This window comes from Zootoca vivipara, chromosome 6 (genome assembly GCF_963506605.1).
Source record: "Zootoca vivipara chromosome 6, rZooViv1.1, whole genome shotgun sequence".
Taxonomy (NCBI): Eukaryota; Metazoa; Chordata; class Lepidosauria; order Squamata; family Lacertidae; genus Zootoca; species Zootoca vivipara.
This window is the reverse complement of record NC_083281.1, coordinates 14649317-14664084: the sequence shown is the minus strand read 5'-3', so window position 1 is coordinate 14664084 and position 14768 is coordinate 14649317. Positions and strand designations below refer to the sequence as shown.

At 49.1% G+C, this 14768-nt stretch overlaps 1 protein-coding gene across 1 annotated transcript in view; it reads left to right on the top strand.

The window, feature by feature from the left end:
* The first annotated feature begins 5241 nt into the window (after positions 1-5241).
* The window catches only part of LOC118087658 (cytoglobin-2), a 30136-nt gene continuing 20609 nt past the window's right edge, over positions 5242-14768 (top strand). The window contains exons 1-2 of the mRNA XM_035120531.2: positions 5242-5429; positions 10480-10760. Coding sequence (XP_034976422.1) covers positions 10537-10760 — 224 coding nt within the window. The 5' untranslated portion in view covers positions 5242-5429; positions 10480-10536. The remainder of the gene's footprint in view (positions 5430-10479; positions 10761-14768) is intronic.

The following is a 14768-nucleotide window of genomic DNA, read 5'->3' as shown; positions in this document are numbered from 1 at the left end:
TGAGGAGAGGCAGTCCTTGAGGAATGAGATCTTGAGCCAGGTAACATTTTTTATGTCAAAGCCAATTGGTACCCTTATCCTCTGTGCATTTCCCCAGTCCTCCCTCACAACATTCCTGCTGTGGATGCCTTTCCCCCAGGGAAGGTGAGTAGACCCATCTCCTACAGAAGAGCATTACGTGGGGCTACCTTTGAAGTCACCTGGAAACTACAATTAATCCAGAATGTGGCAGCCAGACTGGTGACTGGAAGTGGCCACTGAGACTACATAACACCAGTCCTGAAAGACCTACATTGACTCCCAGGACGTTTCCGAGCAGAATTCAAAGTGTTGGTGCTGACCTTGAAAGCCCTAAATGGCCTCAAAGGCCCAGTATACCTGTAGGAGCGTCTCCATCCCCATCGTCCAGCCTGGACACTGAGGTCCAGCTCCGAGAAGTCAAGTTACAGGGAACCAGGCAGAGGGCCTTCTCAGTAGTGGCGCCCGCCCTGTGGAATGCCCTCCCATCAGATGTCAAAGAGATAAACAACTACCTGACATTTAGAAGACATCTGAAGGCAGCCCTGTTTAGGGGAGTTTTTAATGTGTGACATTTTAATTATTTTTAATCTTTGTTGGAAGCCACCCAGAGTGGCTGGGGAAACCCAGCCAGATGGGCAGGGTACAAATATAATAATAACAACAACAACAACAACAATAATAATAATAATAATAATAATATTACTATTATTAGAGCATTCTGGATCAGGCCCATGGCCCACCCAGTCCAGCATCCTGTTCCCAAAGTGGCCAACCAGATGGGACACCTGCAAGCAGGATTCGAACACAAGATCAACTCTCCCCTGCTGTGGTTTCCAGCAACTGGGATTCAGAAGCATTGCTGCCTCTGACCGTGGAGGCAGAGCAGGTCTTCCTTTAGAGTCATCCAATTTGGTGAATCATCGCTACCTCCTGCAGGAGTGAGTTCCATAGTTCATTGGGCAAAGAAGTACTGTCCAGAGACCTCTGGAGGAGCCCAGGTTGGAGAAGGGTGAGCGACCCCTGACCCCATTTCCTTGGGAAGGGAGAACTGGGGACTGGGAAGGAAAGTCCCCAAAAAGAGGGGCGGGAAAATACGGTAAGTTACAGAGAACCCAAAGTGCTCCGTATTCACACACAAACACTGCTCTCCAACATAAGTGAAATTTGAATTCCTCACAAATCGCTCGCATGTGTCCCCCCCACCCCACCCCAAAAAAGGCTCTTTAAAAACTGATCTTCACTCCCCCTTCTGAACCAGGGTTCAGTAGGACCTGGCAAGGTGGTTCACGGTGAGTCAGTCATGGCTGGGTAAGAAGGCAGCGTTTAAAAAATGACCATATCCAACCCAAGATTCCCTTTCTCATTCTGAGTGTTTCCTGCTCTGATTTGTGCAAAATGGCTTGCCGGATGGGAAACATGATTCCATGAATTGCTCTGTCGGGGAAAGAGATCAGGCTTGAGAGAGCTTGCCGTCGTGTATCGTGTATCGAAGTGCTGGTCAAAGAGGGTTGAGGCTCCCCAGCTCCATATCAAATGACGCTGCAAACTTGGAGAACATTTTGATAATTCTACAGAAGCCAGAACATTGTGCTTGGCTGAGCATGGAACATGATCTCCATTGCAGCCCTTCCTTTCCTGATCCACCCACTGGCGGAGGAATGGGGGGGGAGCACACCGCCCCCACACCATTGCGGAGGGGGGTACCATCGCAGCCCCACACATCCGACATGCGACACGCACCCCCCACTGCACCGGGTGCCATGCCCCTGCAGGCGGCAAGCCACGCCCCCTGGACACACACCACGCCCCCGCCTGCTCTCCGCCCCCCCCCCCCCCGGTTTCAGCTTCGCCACTGGATCCACCACACACACAAAACAGACAAAAAGCACCGGGAATCCTTTTGCAATTCCCAACAGAAAGGACATCTGCAGACATAGGGGTGGGGGGACAAATTCATTCCAGTCTGCATTTAAATGCAAGCTTTTCCAAACTTTCCGGAACAAGGCGGAGATTGAAACACAGTCTTCCTTCGAATCTGGCGTTTCTCCGAATTTTGCACTGCCGTTCTCCAGCCAAAAGACGCTTCCAAAAATCCATCTGTTAAGGAAAGCGTACATAAAGATGAATATTTATATTGGTGAGAATAATTGCTCCCAGAATATTAGTTAAAGCTGCATATAAAAAATGTTACCGGTAGGTAGCCATATTGGTCTGACGTAGTCGAAACAAAATAAAACAATTCCTTCCAGCAGCACCTTAGAGACCAACTAAGTTTGTCATTGGTATGAGCTTTCGAGTGCATGCACACTTCTTCAGATAAAAAATGTGTGCTTGTTAGAAGTTCACACCAAAATGTAGATACAGTGGTAGCTGTACAGCTGTACACAGACGCTTCAGGTTACAGATTCCGCTAATCCAGAAATAGTACCTCGGGTTAAGAACTTTGCTTCAGGATGAGAACAGAAATCACGGTGCGGCGGCAGCAGGAGGCGCCATTAGCTAAAGTGGTACCGCAGGTTAAGAACAGTCACAAATACCTTATACTGTAACTCCTTTATTGGCTGTGGCCAAAAGAATTATAGCTTGCAGCTGGAAAACACTTGGAAATCCCTTGTGATCTGTCAGGCTCATGGAAAAACTGACCAGAGTCTTGGAATGTCGATCAGATGGCAATGACTTTATTGGCACGCAGTTTCACTTTATTTCAATATATCAAAGAAAAAGAACATTGTCATACACCCTGCCAATAACACATGGGTACCTTCTTTCTGGGGTGTGGGGACTTTAGCAGGCAACGAAATAGTACATTGAAGACACCTGCCTGGTGTCAATTGCCAGGGAATTCCAAAGTGTAGGGGCTGCCACACTAAAAGATGGAGTTCTTACAAATCCTGTTTGGTTTCAGATGCTTCCGTGCTGCTATTTTATGGGTTACAGGCTACATTTTTGTTTTAAATTGGTTTTTTTTTAAAAAAAATCGTAACTGCTTAGATACTTTAAAAACACCCGACAGTTTATTAATGCTTGCAATTACAAAAATGAAGTAAAATTGGGATGCATAGCCTTCCAGCCAAAGTTGCTATTTGCCCTGTGGAACCACTCAGATCAAGCGATTCCCCTGATGAGACAAATAGAAGCTTCAGGTGAGGGGTATTTTTAATTTTGAAAAATGACCCAGGGTACAAGGTCTGCATGACACCTTGCCCACACCCTGTGCTGGATTTACGTATGAGCTAAACAAGCTATAGCTTAGGGCCCCACTCTCTTGGGGGCCCCAAAAAAATTTAAAGGGGAAAAAACTGGATGTACATTTCCAAAATATATAATAAAAAACAAATAAAATAAAACCTACATACAACAAGAGTGTTTTGTGTTGTGGAGGCTCCTATGATGTAAGTCATGGGCCCCACCTGCTAGCGTGCTCCCTGAAATATCCCTGGTTTGTTCATTTCTATATCAATTACTTTGATAAAATACATCTTTTGTGATGTGCAAATGGCTTGAGATACCTGTTAGGTCCATAAATTACCATACCATACCATTTTGTTGTTGTTTAGTCGTTTAGTCGTGTCCGACTCTTCGTGACCCCATGGACCATAGCACGCCAGGCACTCCTGTCTTGCACTGCCTCCCGCAGTTTGGTCAGACTCATGTTCGTAGCTTCGAGAACACTGTCCAACCATCTTGTCCTCTGTCGTCCCCTTCTCCTAGTGCCCTCCATCTTTCCCAACATCAGGGTCTTTTCCAAGGATTCTTCTCTTCTCATGAGGTGGCCAAAGTTTTGGAGCCTCAGCTTCACGATCTGTCCTTCCAGTGAGCACTCAGGGCTGATTTCCTTAAGAATGGATAGGTTTGGTCTTCTTGCAGTCCATGGGACTCTCAAGAGTCTCCTCCAGCACCATAATTCAAAAGCATCAATTCTTCGGTGATCAGCCTTCTTTATGGTACCATACCATACTGTATTGCATTTATTCAACACACAAAAACAGCGACAATTTGTTGTTGACAAAGGACGGCTGGACATATAAAGGGCCCCATTACCTTCAGTAGCATCAAACCTAAATCCGGCCCTGCCCACACCCCTGGCGTTGTGGCCCTGATCCAGCTCAAGAGAGTGTCCCAGGTGCTGTGACCTGCAACACTGTACTGTGGACTCCCCACTTGAGCGAACGTTGCTTAAAAGCAATTCCTACTTCTTGGGGAACGCTGGGAATGAAAGGAGAGAGCGAGGGAGTGAGGGATCTCTCCTAAAGGTGCCGGTTTCACTTCCTGCAACTGGCAATGTGCAGCCCTTTTTCTTATGTGTGCAAAGGATCCCTCAGCACGAGCGCTTGAGCTGGGAAACCCTCGACCAGTACTTCACCTCTGTCAGAACCGGCATCGTGACAGGTGCTACAGAACACATAACCGGAAGCGCTTCTTTTCACAGCGCAGGGTGAGATCAGGATGCCAGACTAGACAGGCCATTGGCCTGATCCAGAAGGGCTCTTTTGTTGTTGTTCTTAAAACTAGAGCAGGGTTTCCCGAACTTGGGTCTCCAGCTGTTTCTGGACTACAATTCCCATCATCCCCGACCACTGGTCCTGCTAGCTAAGGATGATGGGAGTTGTAGTCCAAAAACAGATGGAGACCCAAGTTCGGGAAACCCTGAACTAGAGTGAGTTGGCTCTTTCCACCGTCGGCTCTGGCGCCCCCTACTGCTGGGCTCCCCGCCTCCCGCCCAACCGGGTGCCAATGTTTCCTACCACCTCGCAGGGTTGTTGTACGGATGGAGTGAGGCAATGCACAATTGCTCAGCACAGGGCGTGGGCTGCAGGAGATGTAGCCTGAGTGCCAAAATGCAAAATGCAAAAAAGGTCTTTTCCTTTCTGCCGGCCCTCTCCCATTCCTGTCACCCAGTCCTCCAGCCTGCCAGCCCTTATTCCCCAGGAGGGAGGGAGAAATGCTCTCCAACGCACTTGTTGTTCACAGATGGGCGCTGGCAAACATGCCCCCCTCCTCTTCTGTGCATTAATTGAACCTCGCTCTCTTTGCTTCAGGCAGAGATGAAAGGGAGAATTATCCATTTGTATTTAAATAGAGGAGCAGCGGGAGAGCTAAATGATGCGGGCGTTGTTCTGCTGTCTAGGGAGAGGAAGGAGGGAGCGTGGGTCTGAAGAAGGCAGGCTCTAAGATCCTGAGGCTGCCCCTGTGTGCTTGGTCTGCAGGCTACATATGGGATTCACCTGCCGGAGAAGAGACTTGGAGAGAAAGAGTGTGAGCAGGAATCACTGCAGCGCAGGAGGGATTTTTATCACTATTTTTCTTCCAAAGACAGTTTGTTGCTTTCCCCCACTCTGGAATTTCCTCCTGGAGTTGCTGAGCCGGTTTGTTTTTTCCCCAACCCTTGCGGAGAAGAACTTGCACGGGTAAGTGTGCGCACTTTTTGGTCTTTTATCAAGGCTGGGGAAATGAGAGTCTTTGCGCTCCTCCTTTCCCAGTGCTGGCAACTCCAAACATAGGCGGAAATAGGTCTCTGCTCCAGAGACCTTGCAGAATTAACTGTTGGTAGTGGGCATTCTGGGGACTTTTCCATTGCCAGGGAATGAGATCTCTCTCCCTCCTGCCCCGCAAACAAAACAAAACAAAAACAAAAAAACCCTGCCTGCAGTTCTAACATTGCATTAATTTCATAGATAGGCACAAAGCTCAACAAGGAAAATAAGCTCACATAGCGCCCCCCCAAAAGCAGGGAACAGGTCTCTGCCCCGGAGAGCTTACAAACTAAATGTGGACAGTGGGCACTTTTCGGTCTGTTGCATTGCTAGGAGATCCCCCCCCCCAAAAAAACCCTGCAATATATTGTTGCAGTTTTGTTTCATTTGTTGCATTAATGCCCCCTTTTTCTCCAAGGATGGCTCGGCTCTGCCTCCACAGTCGGAGGCAGCCGTGCTTCTGAATCCCAGCTGCTGGAAACCGCAGGAAGGGAGAGTTGCTCTTGTGCTCCGATCCTGCTTGTGGGTTTCCCAGAAGAGGCATCTGGGTGGCGGCAGGATGCTGGAGTGGTGCTGATAACACAAACATTGCAGGATAGGTGCCTCTCCCTTCCAACTCTACAGATCTGTGATTCTATGACTAGATGGGCCTTTGCCTGATCCAGCAAGTTCTTCTTACATTTGTTAAAAAGTGATGTGCAGGAACTTTCACACACACACACACACACACACACACACACACACACACACACACACACACACCGGGGCTCAGTATTGTGCTTTGCACAGACCTGGTGCTCAATGAGTTGCAGCGAGTTTCCTCTCGGAGCTTCTTGCCAATTAAAGATTTTGAAACTGATCCTTGGCTTTCTTAACTGAAGAATCGGTTACTTTTTAATAACCCGGAAAAGCCTCACTATATAGGTTCCTTTGCTTGATTAAATATTGTTGTTGCTGTTATACAGGGGCGTCTTACCCATTGACGTAATGTCACCCCTTAACCTTTAGCCTGGAGAAGAGAAGGTTAAGGGGTGATATGATAGCCATGTTCAAATATATAAAAGGATGTCATATAGAGGAGGGAGAAAAGGTTGCTTTCTGCTGCTCCAGAGAAGCGGACACGGAGCAATGGATTCAAACTACAAGAAAGATTCCACCTAAACATTAGGAAGAACTTCCTGACAGTAAGAGCTGTTCGGCAGTGGAATTTGCTACCAAGGAGTGTGGTGGAGTCTCCTTCTTTAGAGGTCTTTAAGCAGAGGCTTGACAGCCATATGTCAAGAATGCGTTGATGGTGTTTCCTGCTTGGCAGGGGGTTGGACTGGATGGCCCTTGTGGTCTCTTCCAATTATATGATTCTATGACGTTAGTGACGCGGGGCTCCAGATTTTGGAGGGAGCCACAGGCTGAGTGTCCGGGAACGAGAGTCAGGGCGCGCTCCCTTCCCCGCTTTGGGGCAGCCCGCTCCCCTCCTCTCAGCCGCCCATCGGAGCGCGCTGCGTCCGGCTCAGGGAAGCCCCTTTGCGTCCCCTCCCGCCGGGGCTACCTGGGCGCCTGGCAGGTGCAATTGGGGGCGGGGCGGGCGTGTCTCTTCCGCCCGTCTCTGGCCGCTTTGCTGCCTGCGCACCTCCCTGCGGGTATCCATTCTTTAAGAATATTCTTTCACTATTCCTTACATTAACACACCAGAAACAAAAGACTGCTCCCTTCCTGGCTTCAACTGGTTGTTAATCAACAAAAAAATGAGTTGATTAATCTGTCAGTTAAAAAAAACAACCCAGACCATTTGAAAAAAGCGATTATATTAGAGATATCTGGTTGCATTGCTACATTTCCTCCTTTAGCTCCCACCCAACTTGTTCGCAAATTAAGTCTGTTTGGTGTAGCCTGAAGCATTTAGCATGTGGGGGTGTCAGTCGGGTGTTCAGAAGTGCATCCGTCTCCAGGTGTGTGTTGAGTTTCTGCTCAGTGGCAAACCCGGGTTTGTCACGGTGCAATGCAAGAAATTAAGGTAGGGGGACACATTCCTGTGCCTGCAAACCCCTCGACGGCTGCATGCTAACAGGAGGTGGTGACTCTTAGCTTGGTCCTGTTGGCTGAATTCCGGTCACATACGAGTTTCTACAGATATACACAGCAGGCACACAACTCACAGTCCAGTTTGGGAAGAGGCACAGCCACACCTTCCAGGCAGGTAAGAGCACGCAAGGATGGCGCAGAGAGACGAGGGCTGACTGAGGAGGGGCACACCTGGGGAGAAAGGATGTGGTTTAGGGCTGCCGGACCTCCAGGCCTGATCTGAAGTCTCCAGGTTTGCCTGGCCCCCTCCAGGTGGGCAGAGGGAGAAAGGGCTTGAATCTCCAGGTGGGCAAGAGCACCCTTAATACCGGTAATAACTTTAAAAAAAATATTAAGAAGTTGGCTGCACATCACAGCAAAGGCACTCTGAGCAAGGCCGGTCTGCCCTCCCAATTAACCTCCGTCTCCAGGGCCCACCTTGTGACATCGCCAGAGTCCGCCCTAAGTTTGCGCCCCATAAACTCGGGGCCTGAGATGCTCCTTGTGCGAGCTTCGGGGTTCCCCCCCATTCTCATCTCCATCTCCATGATCCCTTTGGGTCCTCGGAGACCCCCCGGTCTGTCCCACCCATCCTCGTGCTTTTCCGGGTAGGAACGAACTGGCACCGCTTCAGCCGAACACTCTGTTTGCCGGCGCCTCTCAGTGGATCTCCTCCAGCAGCACAGAGGCTTCCGTTCGCAGCCTGGCAGCGTCTCCCAAGTGACCATGTGTACTAGCAGAGCTGGTGGGTGGGAGGCAAGAAGTGCCCCCCCCCCCGCTGGCGGCAACCGTTTCCCATCCACCGCCCGCCCCCCACTGCAAAACCTCAAGGAACACTTTTAATTGCAACGTGCACCCTGCGTTTATTTAGTTTAGACGTTCCCACGCCGCCCTGTGTACAACCTGGGCGCTGCTTACAATGAGAAGGGAAACCAATTAAAAATACGCACACACCTTCCCCCCCCCCAAGAAGCGAAGAGAACACAGATGTGGGGGGGGGATGCATTTGCCAACGTGACAGCAAGGTAGGCACCAAGCAAGCTTCTCTGACTGGGGAGGACCTTGGAAGTAGGCTTCTCTCTGCACCCCCAAAATCAATCTGTGGGTCCTTACCCCGTTAGATTTTTTGCTTTCTTGATGCTAAGCTGGTGGGTGCCGAGTTAAGAACATCAGAAGAACTCTGCTCATTCGGGCCAGTGGCCCATCTAATCCAGCATCCTGTTCCCACAGCGGGAAGACACCCCTAAGAACCTTGGAATCTAGATAGACTGCCTCTGGTCCTGGAGGTTCCATGAGAACATCATACGAGTCTGGCTGCTGGATCAGGCCAATGGTCTATCTCAGGCACGTCCAACAGGTAAATCATGATCTACTGGTAGATCACTGGACGTCTGTGGTAGAACACTGGTAGATCACTGGCTCCCTCCAAAGAAGCTCAACAACTTTGGCTCCCCTAAAAATGCTCAACATTTTAGCCCTTCACCCCCCAAAACAGGGCTTTCTTCCCACCTCAAAAAAGCTCAACAACTCTGACCTGAACCCCTAAAAAATGGGCCTTCCTCCTTCCTAAAAAAATCTCAACAACTTTGACCTGAACCCCTAAAAAAACAGGGCTTTCCTCCTCCCTAAACAACTTTGACCTGAACACCCCAAAAGGGGGTAGATCACTACCAGTTTTAAACTCTGTGAGTAGATCGCAGTCTCTTTGGAGTTGGCCACCCCTGGTCTATCTAGTCCAGCCTCCTGTTCTCACAGGGGCCAACCAGATCCCTGCAGGAAGCCTGCAAGAAGGATTTGAGCACAAGAGCGACTCTCCCCTCCTGTGGTTTCCAGAGAACGAGATTCAGAAGCACCCCACGGTGAAGGCAGAGCATTGCCATCCTGGCTAGTAGCCATTGATCGGCCTCTCCTCCATATATTTGGCCAATCCTATTATAAAGCCATCCAGGTTGGCAGCCATCACTGCCTCCTGTGGCAGGGAGTTCCATAGTTTAACTTTGCGCTGCATGAAGAAGGACTTTTACTTTTGCCTTTTCTCTATACTCCCTCGGGAGGTGGTGGCCTCTCCTTCCTTGGAGGTTTTTAACCAGACGTCGGATGGCCATCTGTCATGGATGCTTGAGTTGAGACTCCTGCATTGCAAGGGGGTTGGTCTAGATGACCCTCAGGGTCTTAACTCTGATTCTAACTTCCAAACGCAGCAACCTTTTCTCACAGGGAAGTGGGCCATTTTGCTTCCCTTTTTCTGAACCCTTTCCAACTCTACAATATCCATTTTGAGGCAAGGCGACCAGAACTCTACACAGTGTTCCAGATGCACTATAGATTTGTATAACGGCCTCATTGTGACAACAGCAGTTTTATATTCAGTTCCTTTCATAATGATCCCTAGCATGGAATTTGCCTTTTTCACAGCCTCCACACATCTACCCTTTTCATTCAGTTGAGTGTGCGCATGAGTGTTTTTAACCTGAGCCCCGGGTTCAAATACCTGTTCAGCCCTTGAATGTCCTGGGTCGCTGCCATCTGTCAAGCTGGCCTACCTTGCAAGGTTGTGATGAGGTTATCGGGGGGGGAGTCTGCCCTCCGCTCTTCAGGGAGAGGGGCTGGACATGAATACAATTGAAACTAGCTTTGCTGGGATAGCTTAGTCGACAGAGCATGGAGCTCTTAATCTCAGAGTTGTGGGGAAGATTCCTGCATTGAAGGGGGTTAGACTAGATGACCCTCGTGGTCCCTTCCAATTCTGTGAAACAAAGTGTGCCTCGTGGACCGTTTTCTCCTTGCATACAATTTTCAATGAGAACAATGTGTGCTGTGAAACCATCGCCAATGCTTCTCCCTTCTCCCCTGAGAGCTGATTCAATTAATGCCTGTTTGTTCCATCTCCAGCTATCTTTGAAATAAAAATTTCTGTTTGCTTTAGCTGGCGTGGAGGGAAAGGAGGACACAGGGTACCAGAGTCCGTCCCCCCCAGAGAAAGATGGGGTGTGCCTTATCTGGACCAGGCGTCACAAAGGAGTCAACTTTTTCCGAGGAAAAGAGAGGCTCATTTCTAGAAGGCGGGCTGGACTTAAGCGAGGAGACTGAGTGCGGGGAGACTCCTGAACAGCTCTCCCTTTCAGAGTCTCAGAAAGCCCTGATCCAAGAGTCCTGGAAAATCCTGCACGAAGACATTGCAAGGGTTGGGATCATAGTCTTCATCAGGTAAGGCCGGGGGTGCGGGGTGCGGAGGGTTTCCCTTCGAATTTATTATTTCAGTCACATACCGGTTCCAGCTCACATACACTATCAAGGAAGTCATAAAACATGATAGAAATACATTAGGCAATTAGGTATAACGTGGACAATACGTACAGATATTTGTTGTTGTTTAGTCGTTTAGTCATGTCCGACTCTTCGTGACCCCGTGGACCACAGCACGCCAGGCACTCCTGTCTTGCACTGCCTCCTGCCCTTTGGTCAAACTCATGTTCGTAGCCACGAGAACACTGTCCAACCATCTTGTCCTCTGTCGTCCCCTTCTCCTAGTGCCCTCAATCTTTCCCAACATCAGGGTCTTTTCCAAGGATTCTTCTCTTCTCATGAGGTGGCCAAAGTATTGGAGCCTCAGCTTCACGATCTGTCCTTCCAGGGAGCACTCAGGGCTGATTTCCTTAAGAATGGATAGGTTTGATCTTCTTGCTATTTCATGAACCTGTGGGGAATCCACTGGAGCAGACCCCTGCAACGAGCAGGATTGAACCCTGGTAAGCAGAGGATTCAATCCTGCTTGCAGGTGTGTTCCCTTGCTTGGGGAGAGGCGTGTGCACAGCCAAGGCTCAGTGCAGGGCTGTTTCAAAGCCCTTTTGCAAAGAGCCCCGTGTTGCTCTTCACAGAGGCGACCTGCAACCTCCCTCTTCCACCTTTTGAGAGCCCCGGATCTCTCTGGGCAGGCCAGCAGTGCTATCTCAACCTGATTCGACCGAAGCCAGGATCCACCCATATCGCCCTGATTTCGGTTGAGGACTCGGGCTTCAGCCAGATCGGGTGCATGGCCCTATTCATTCTGCACCCCAGCATTGCGTAGTTAAACTACGGAACTCCCTCCAGCAGGAAACTGTTGATGGCTGCTGGCCATGATGGCTGTGCTCTGCCATCACCAACGAAAGCAGCAGTGCTTCTGGGTACCAGTTGCTGGAAACCACAAGAGGGGAGAGGGCTCTTGCGGGTACTGCTTGAAGGTTTCTCATTGGGGCTAGATGGGCCCTTGGCGTGATCCGGGAGTCGGGCATTCTTCATGGAACCTCCAGGCCCAGGGGCAGTCTATCTAGATCCCTAAGTTCTTAGGGGCTTCTGACCACTGTGAGATCAGGATGCTGGAGTGGATGGTCCAGCAGGCTCTTCTCTTTTGGGGTACCTTGACAGCAAGCATTGAACTGTTAGGAAGCTGTCTTTCCCTGGTCCAGCCCGTTTAGTGTTGCGCACACTGGCCTGCAGCTGCTTCCTGAGGCTTCAGGCAGAAGCCTTTCCCAACAGCATTGCTGAACGAACCTTCGGCGACTCCCTGCTTTCGGCCACTGGACCGAGTCCCATTGCCGTGACTACCTCCCTGATGTTTGCTGACATGCTTCGGGATCCAGAGATGCTGGGAGGAAAGTTGCCACTGACCTTCTTGAGGTTGTTTTCCCTGTGCAGGCAGGCTGTGCTCTCTCTCTCTGCATTAGAAGGGATTGATTCCAGGAGCAAATGGGGCATTTGAGGTTACCGCGCTCAGGATGCCTCGATATTGATTCCCAGGTAATGGTGAGAGCAAGCAGGCTGCCTGCCTGGATGTTCACTCAGGGGGGAGAGGGGGTGTTGTTGTTGTTGTTTGTCCATTTCCCTGGCAAGCGGACAATTCACTTTAGAACTTTAAAGCAATGTAAACATGGTCAACTGCTCATGGTCAATTTCCTTCAGGCTAGATGCCTCCTTCGCAGGCGTCCTCCATCTTTGCTGAATCAGAGAACTGTAGAGTTGGCGAGTAACCTGAGCAGTGCCGGATTTACGTATAAGCGAAACAGGCTATAGCTCAGGGCCCCAATCCCTTGGGGGCCACCCAAAAAAATTAAGGAAAAAGCAAACTGATGTACATTTCCAAAATATAAGATGAAAAACAAATAAAATAAATAAAACCTACATGCAGCAACCGTGTTTTGTGTTGTGTAGGCTCCTGTGGTGTAAGTCATGGCCCCCGCCTGCTAGCCTGCTCCCTCAAATATCCCTGGTTTGCTCCTTTCTATATATAGGGTGCCTGCATTCTGCATGGACTGGTTGCAGGGCAACATGTGCAAATGGCTTGAGATACCTGTGAGGGCCATAAATTACCATATAGCATCTATTCAAGACAAAAAACAGCGACAATTTGTTGTTGAGCTGGACATATAAAGGGCCCCATTGCCATCAATAGCTTATTGCCGGAACATTCTTCGTGATATTTAGCCGTGACCACATGACACTGGTCCTGAAAGACCTACATTGGCTCCCAGTACTTTTCTGGGCACAATTCAAAGTGTTGGTGCTGACCTTTAAAGCCCTAAATGGCCTCGGCCCAGTATACCTGAAGGAGCGTCTCCACCCCCATCGTTCTGCCCGGACACTGAGGTCCAGTGCCAAGGGCCTTCTGACGGTTCCCTTGTTGCGAGAAGCCAAGTTGCAGGGAACCAGGCAGAGGGCCTTCTCGGTAGTGGCACCCGCCCTGTGGAATACCCTCCCACCAGATGGCTTTCTATTAGCAATCTGTTCATCCAACACTTTTTGATGCATTTCCCACTCACTTCAAAAAAATCCAGAAGTTTTTTTTTAAGTAGCGTTGTTGCTACACTTTGTTAATCCAATTTAGCCTACATTTCTGTTGTATGTGCTTGAACAGTGACATTGCAGAAACATCCTTTCTTTGTCTCAATGTATCCCCCCCATAGCTGTCAACCTTCCCTTTTTTTGCTGGAAATTCCCTTATTCCAACGCCGTTTCCCGCTGCTATCCTGGATTGTTAGATATACTGTAGAGTCTGTCCCCGGGACAGGTGAGGCTGCTGATCCCTTATTTTCAAATCCGAAAGTTGACAGCTATGATTCCCCCCCCCATTGAAACCAGGAATTCCGAGGCTGGCTTAGGGAGCATGCTGTAAAGATAGTAATCCAGTTTGCAGATGAGCAGCTCCCCGTATACCATTAGATGTGACTTCCTTCTCAACCTGTTCCTTTAGCCTTCCTTCCTTGATCTGGCTTGTGGGGGGGGGGTGCTTATCCTTTTAGCTTCTTGCAAAAGGAAGTGCGCAAGTTTCAATTGAACCACCTGCCCTCCGCCCTTCGAGGAAGAGCTTCTTTGTTTTAGATGTACAAAGGAAGCAGGCGGGCTTTAGTGATTTAGTAGCATGGGGGAATGCACTTCATGCATGCTCAGAGGTATTTACGTGCAGCAGCAGGGTGTGGGGCTGGCTTAGCGTTAGGGAGCAAAAGGAGAGGAACCAAGGTGTTTTGAGCTGAAATGAGCCTTCTCTGGTACCCCTCCAAAAAAAGAACCTTGGGAAGTGTAGTTTATGTTATAAGAAAGAAAAAACCCTGCTCCTTTTCCTTTATGGGCTACCCAAGAGCCCACATAGAGTCCTTAAGGGGGTTCCCTATCAGCAGGAGAAAATAACAGAGGCCAAACAGATAATATTGAGAAGCAAAGCAACTAGTAAGCCTGATCTTTATTAAACTGTTGCAACAGTTTCTCCACTCACCACACGCAGGAGGGAGAAGGAACCCAGAACAATGGTGTGCAAGTCCTTATATAGACTTTTGAATCTGCTCACCATGTAGCTCAAGACCACCCCCCAAAACATCATACATACATCACAGAAGGAGGCAGTCTACAGCAGAAATCCTGTCTCCCAGGATACCTGAACAATGGTCACTGATTGCATTACCTGGGCATTTTTTTTTGTGATGGTAAATACGGTAACTCCTGAGTCCAGGATCTACAGGCTCACCCTATTCATAAACAAATATGCCCTTAAGACAAGATTTGTGACCATAGAGACAATGGGGAGGCTTTTCCCATTTCCATCCAAAATGCAGAGGAATATTTGAGCTCACTGAAAGAGTCAAAATGGCTTTAGGATTGTTTTCCTGTACTGTTTCAGGTTTATATATTTATTTATGTATGTGTTTGTCTGGCACATTTATGAACATTTGTTTTATATCTTAG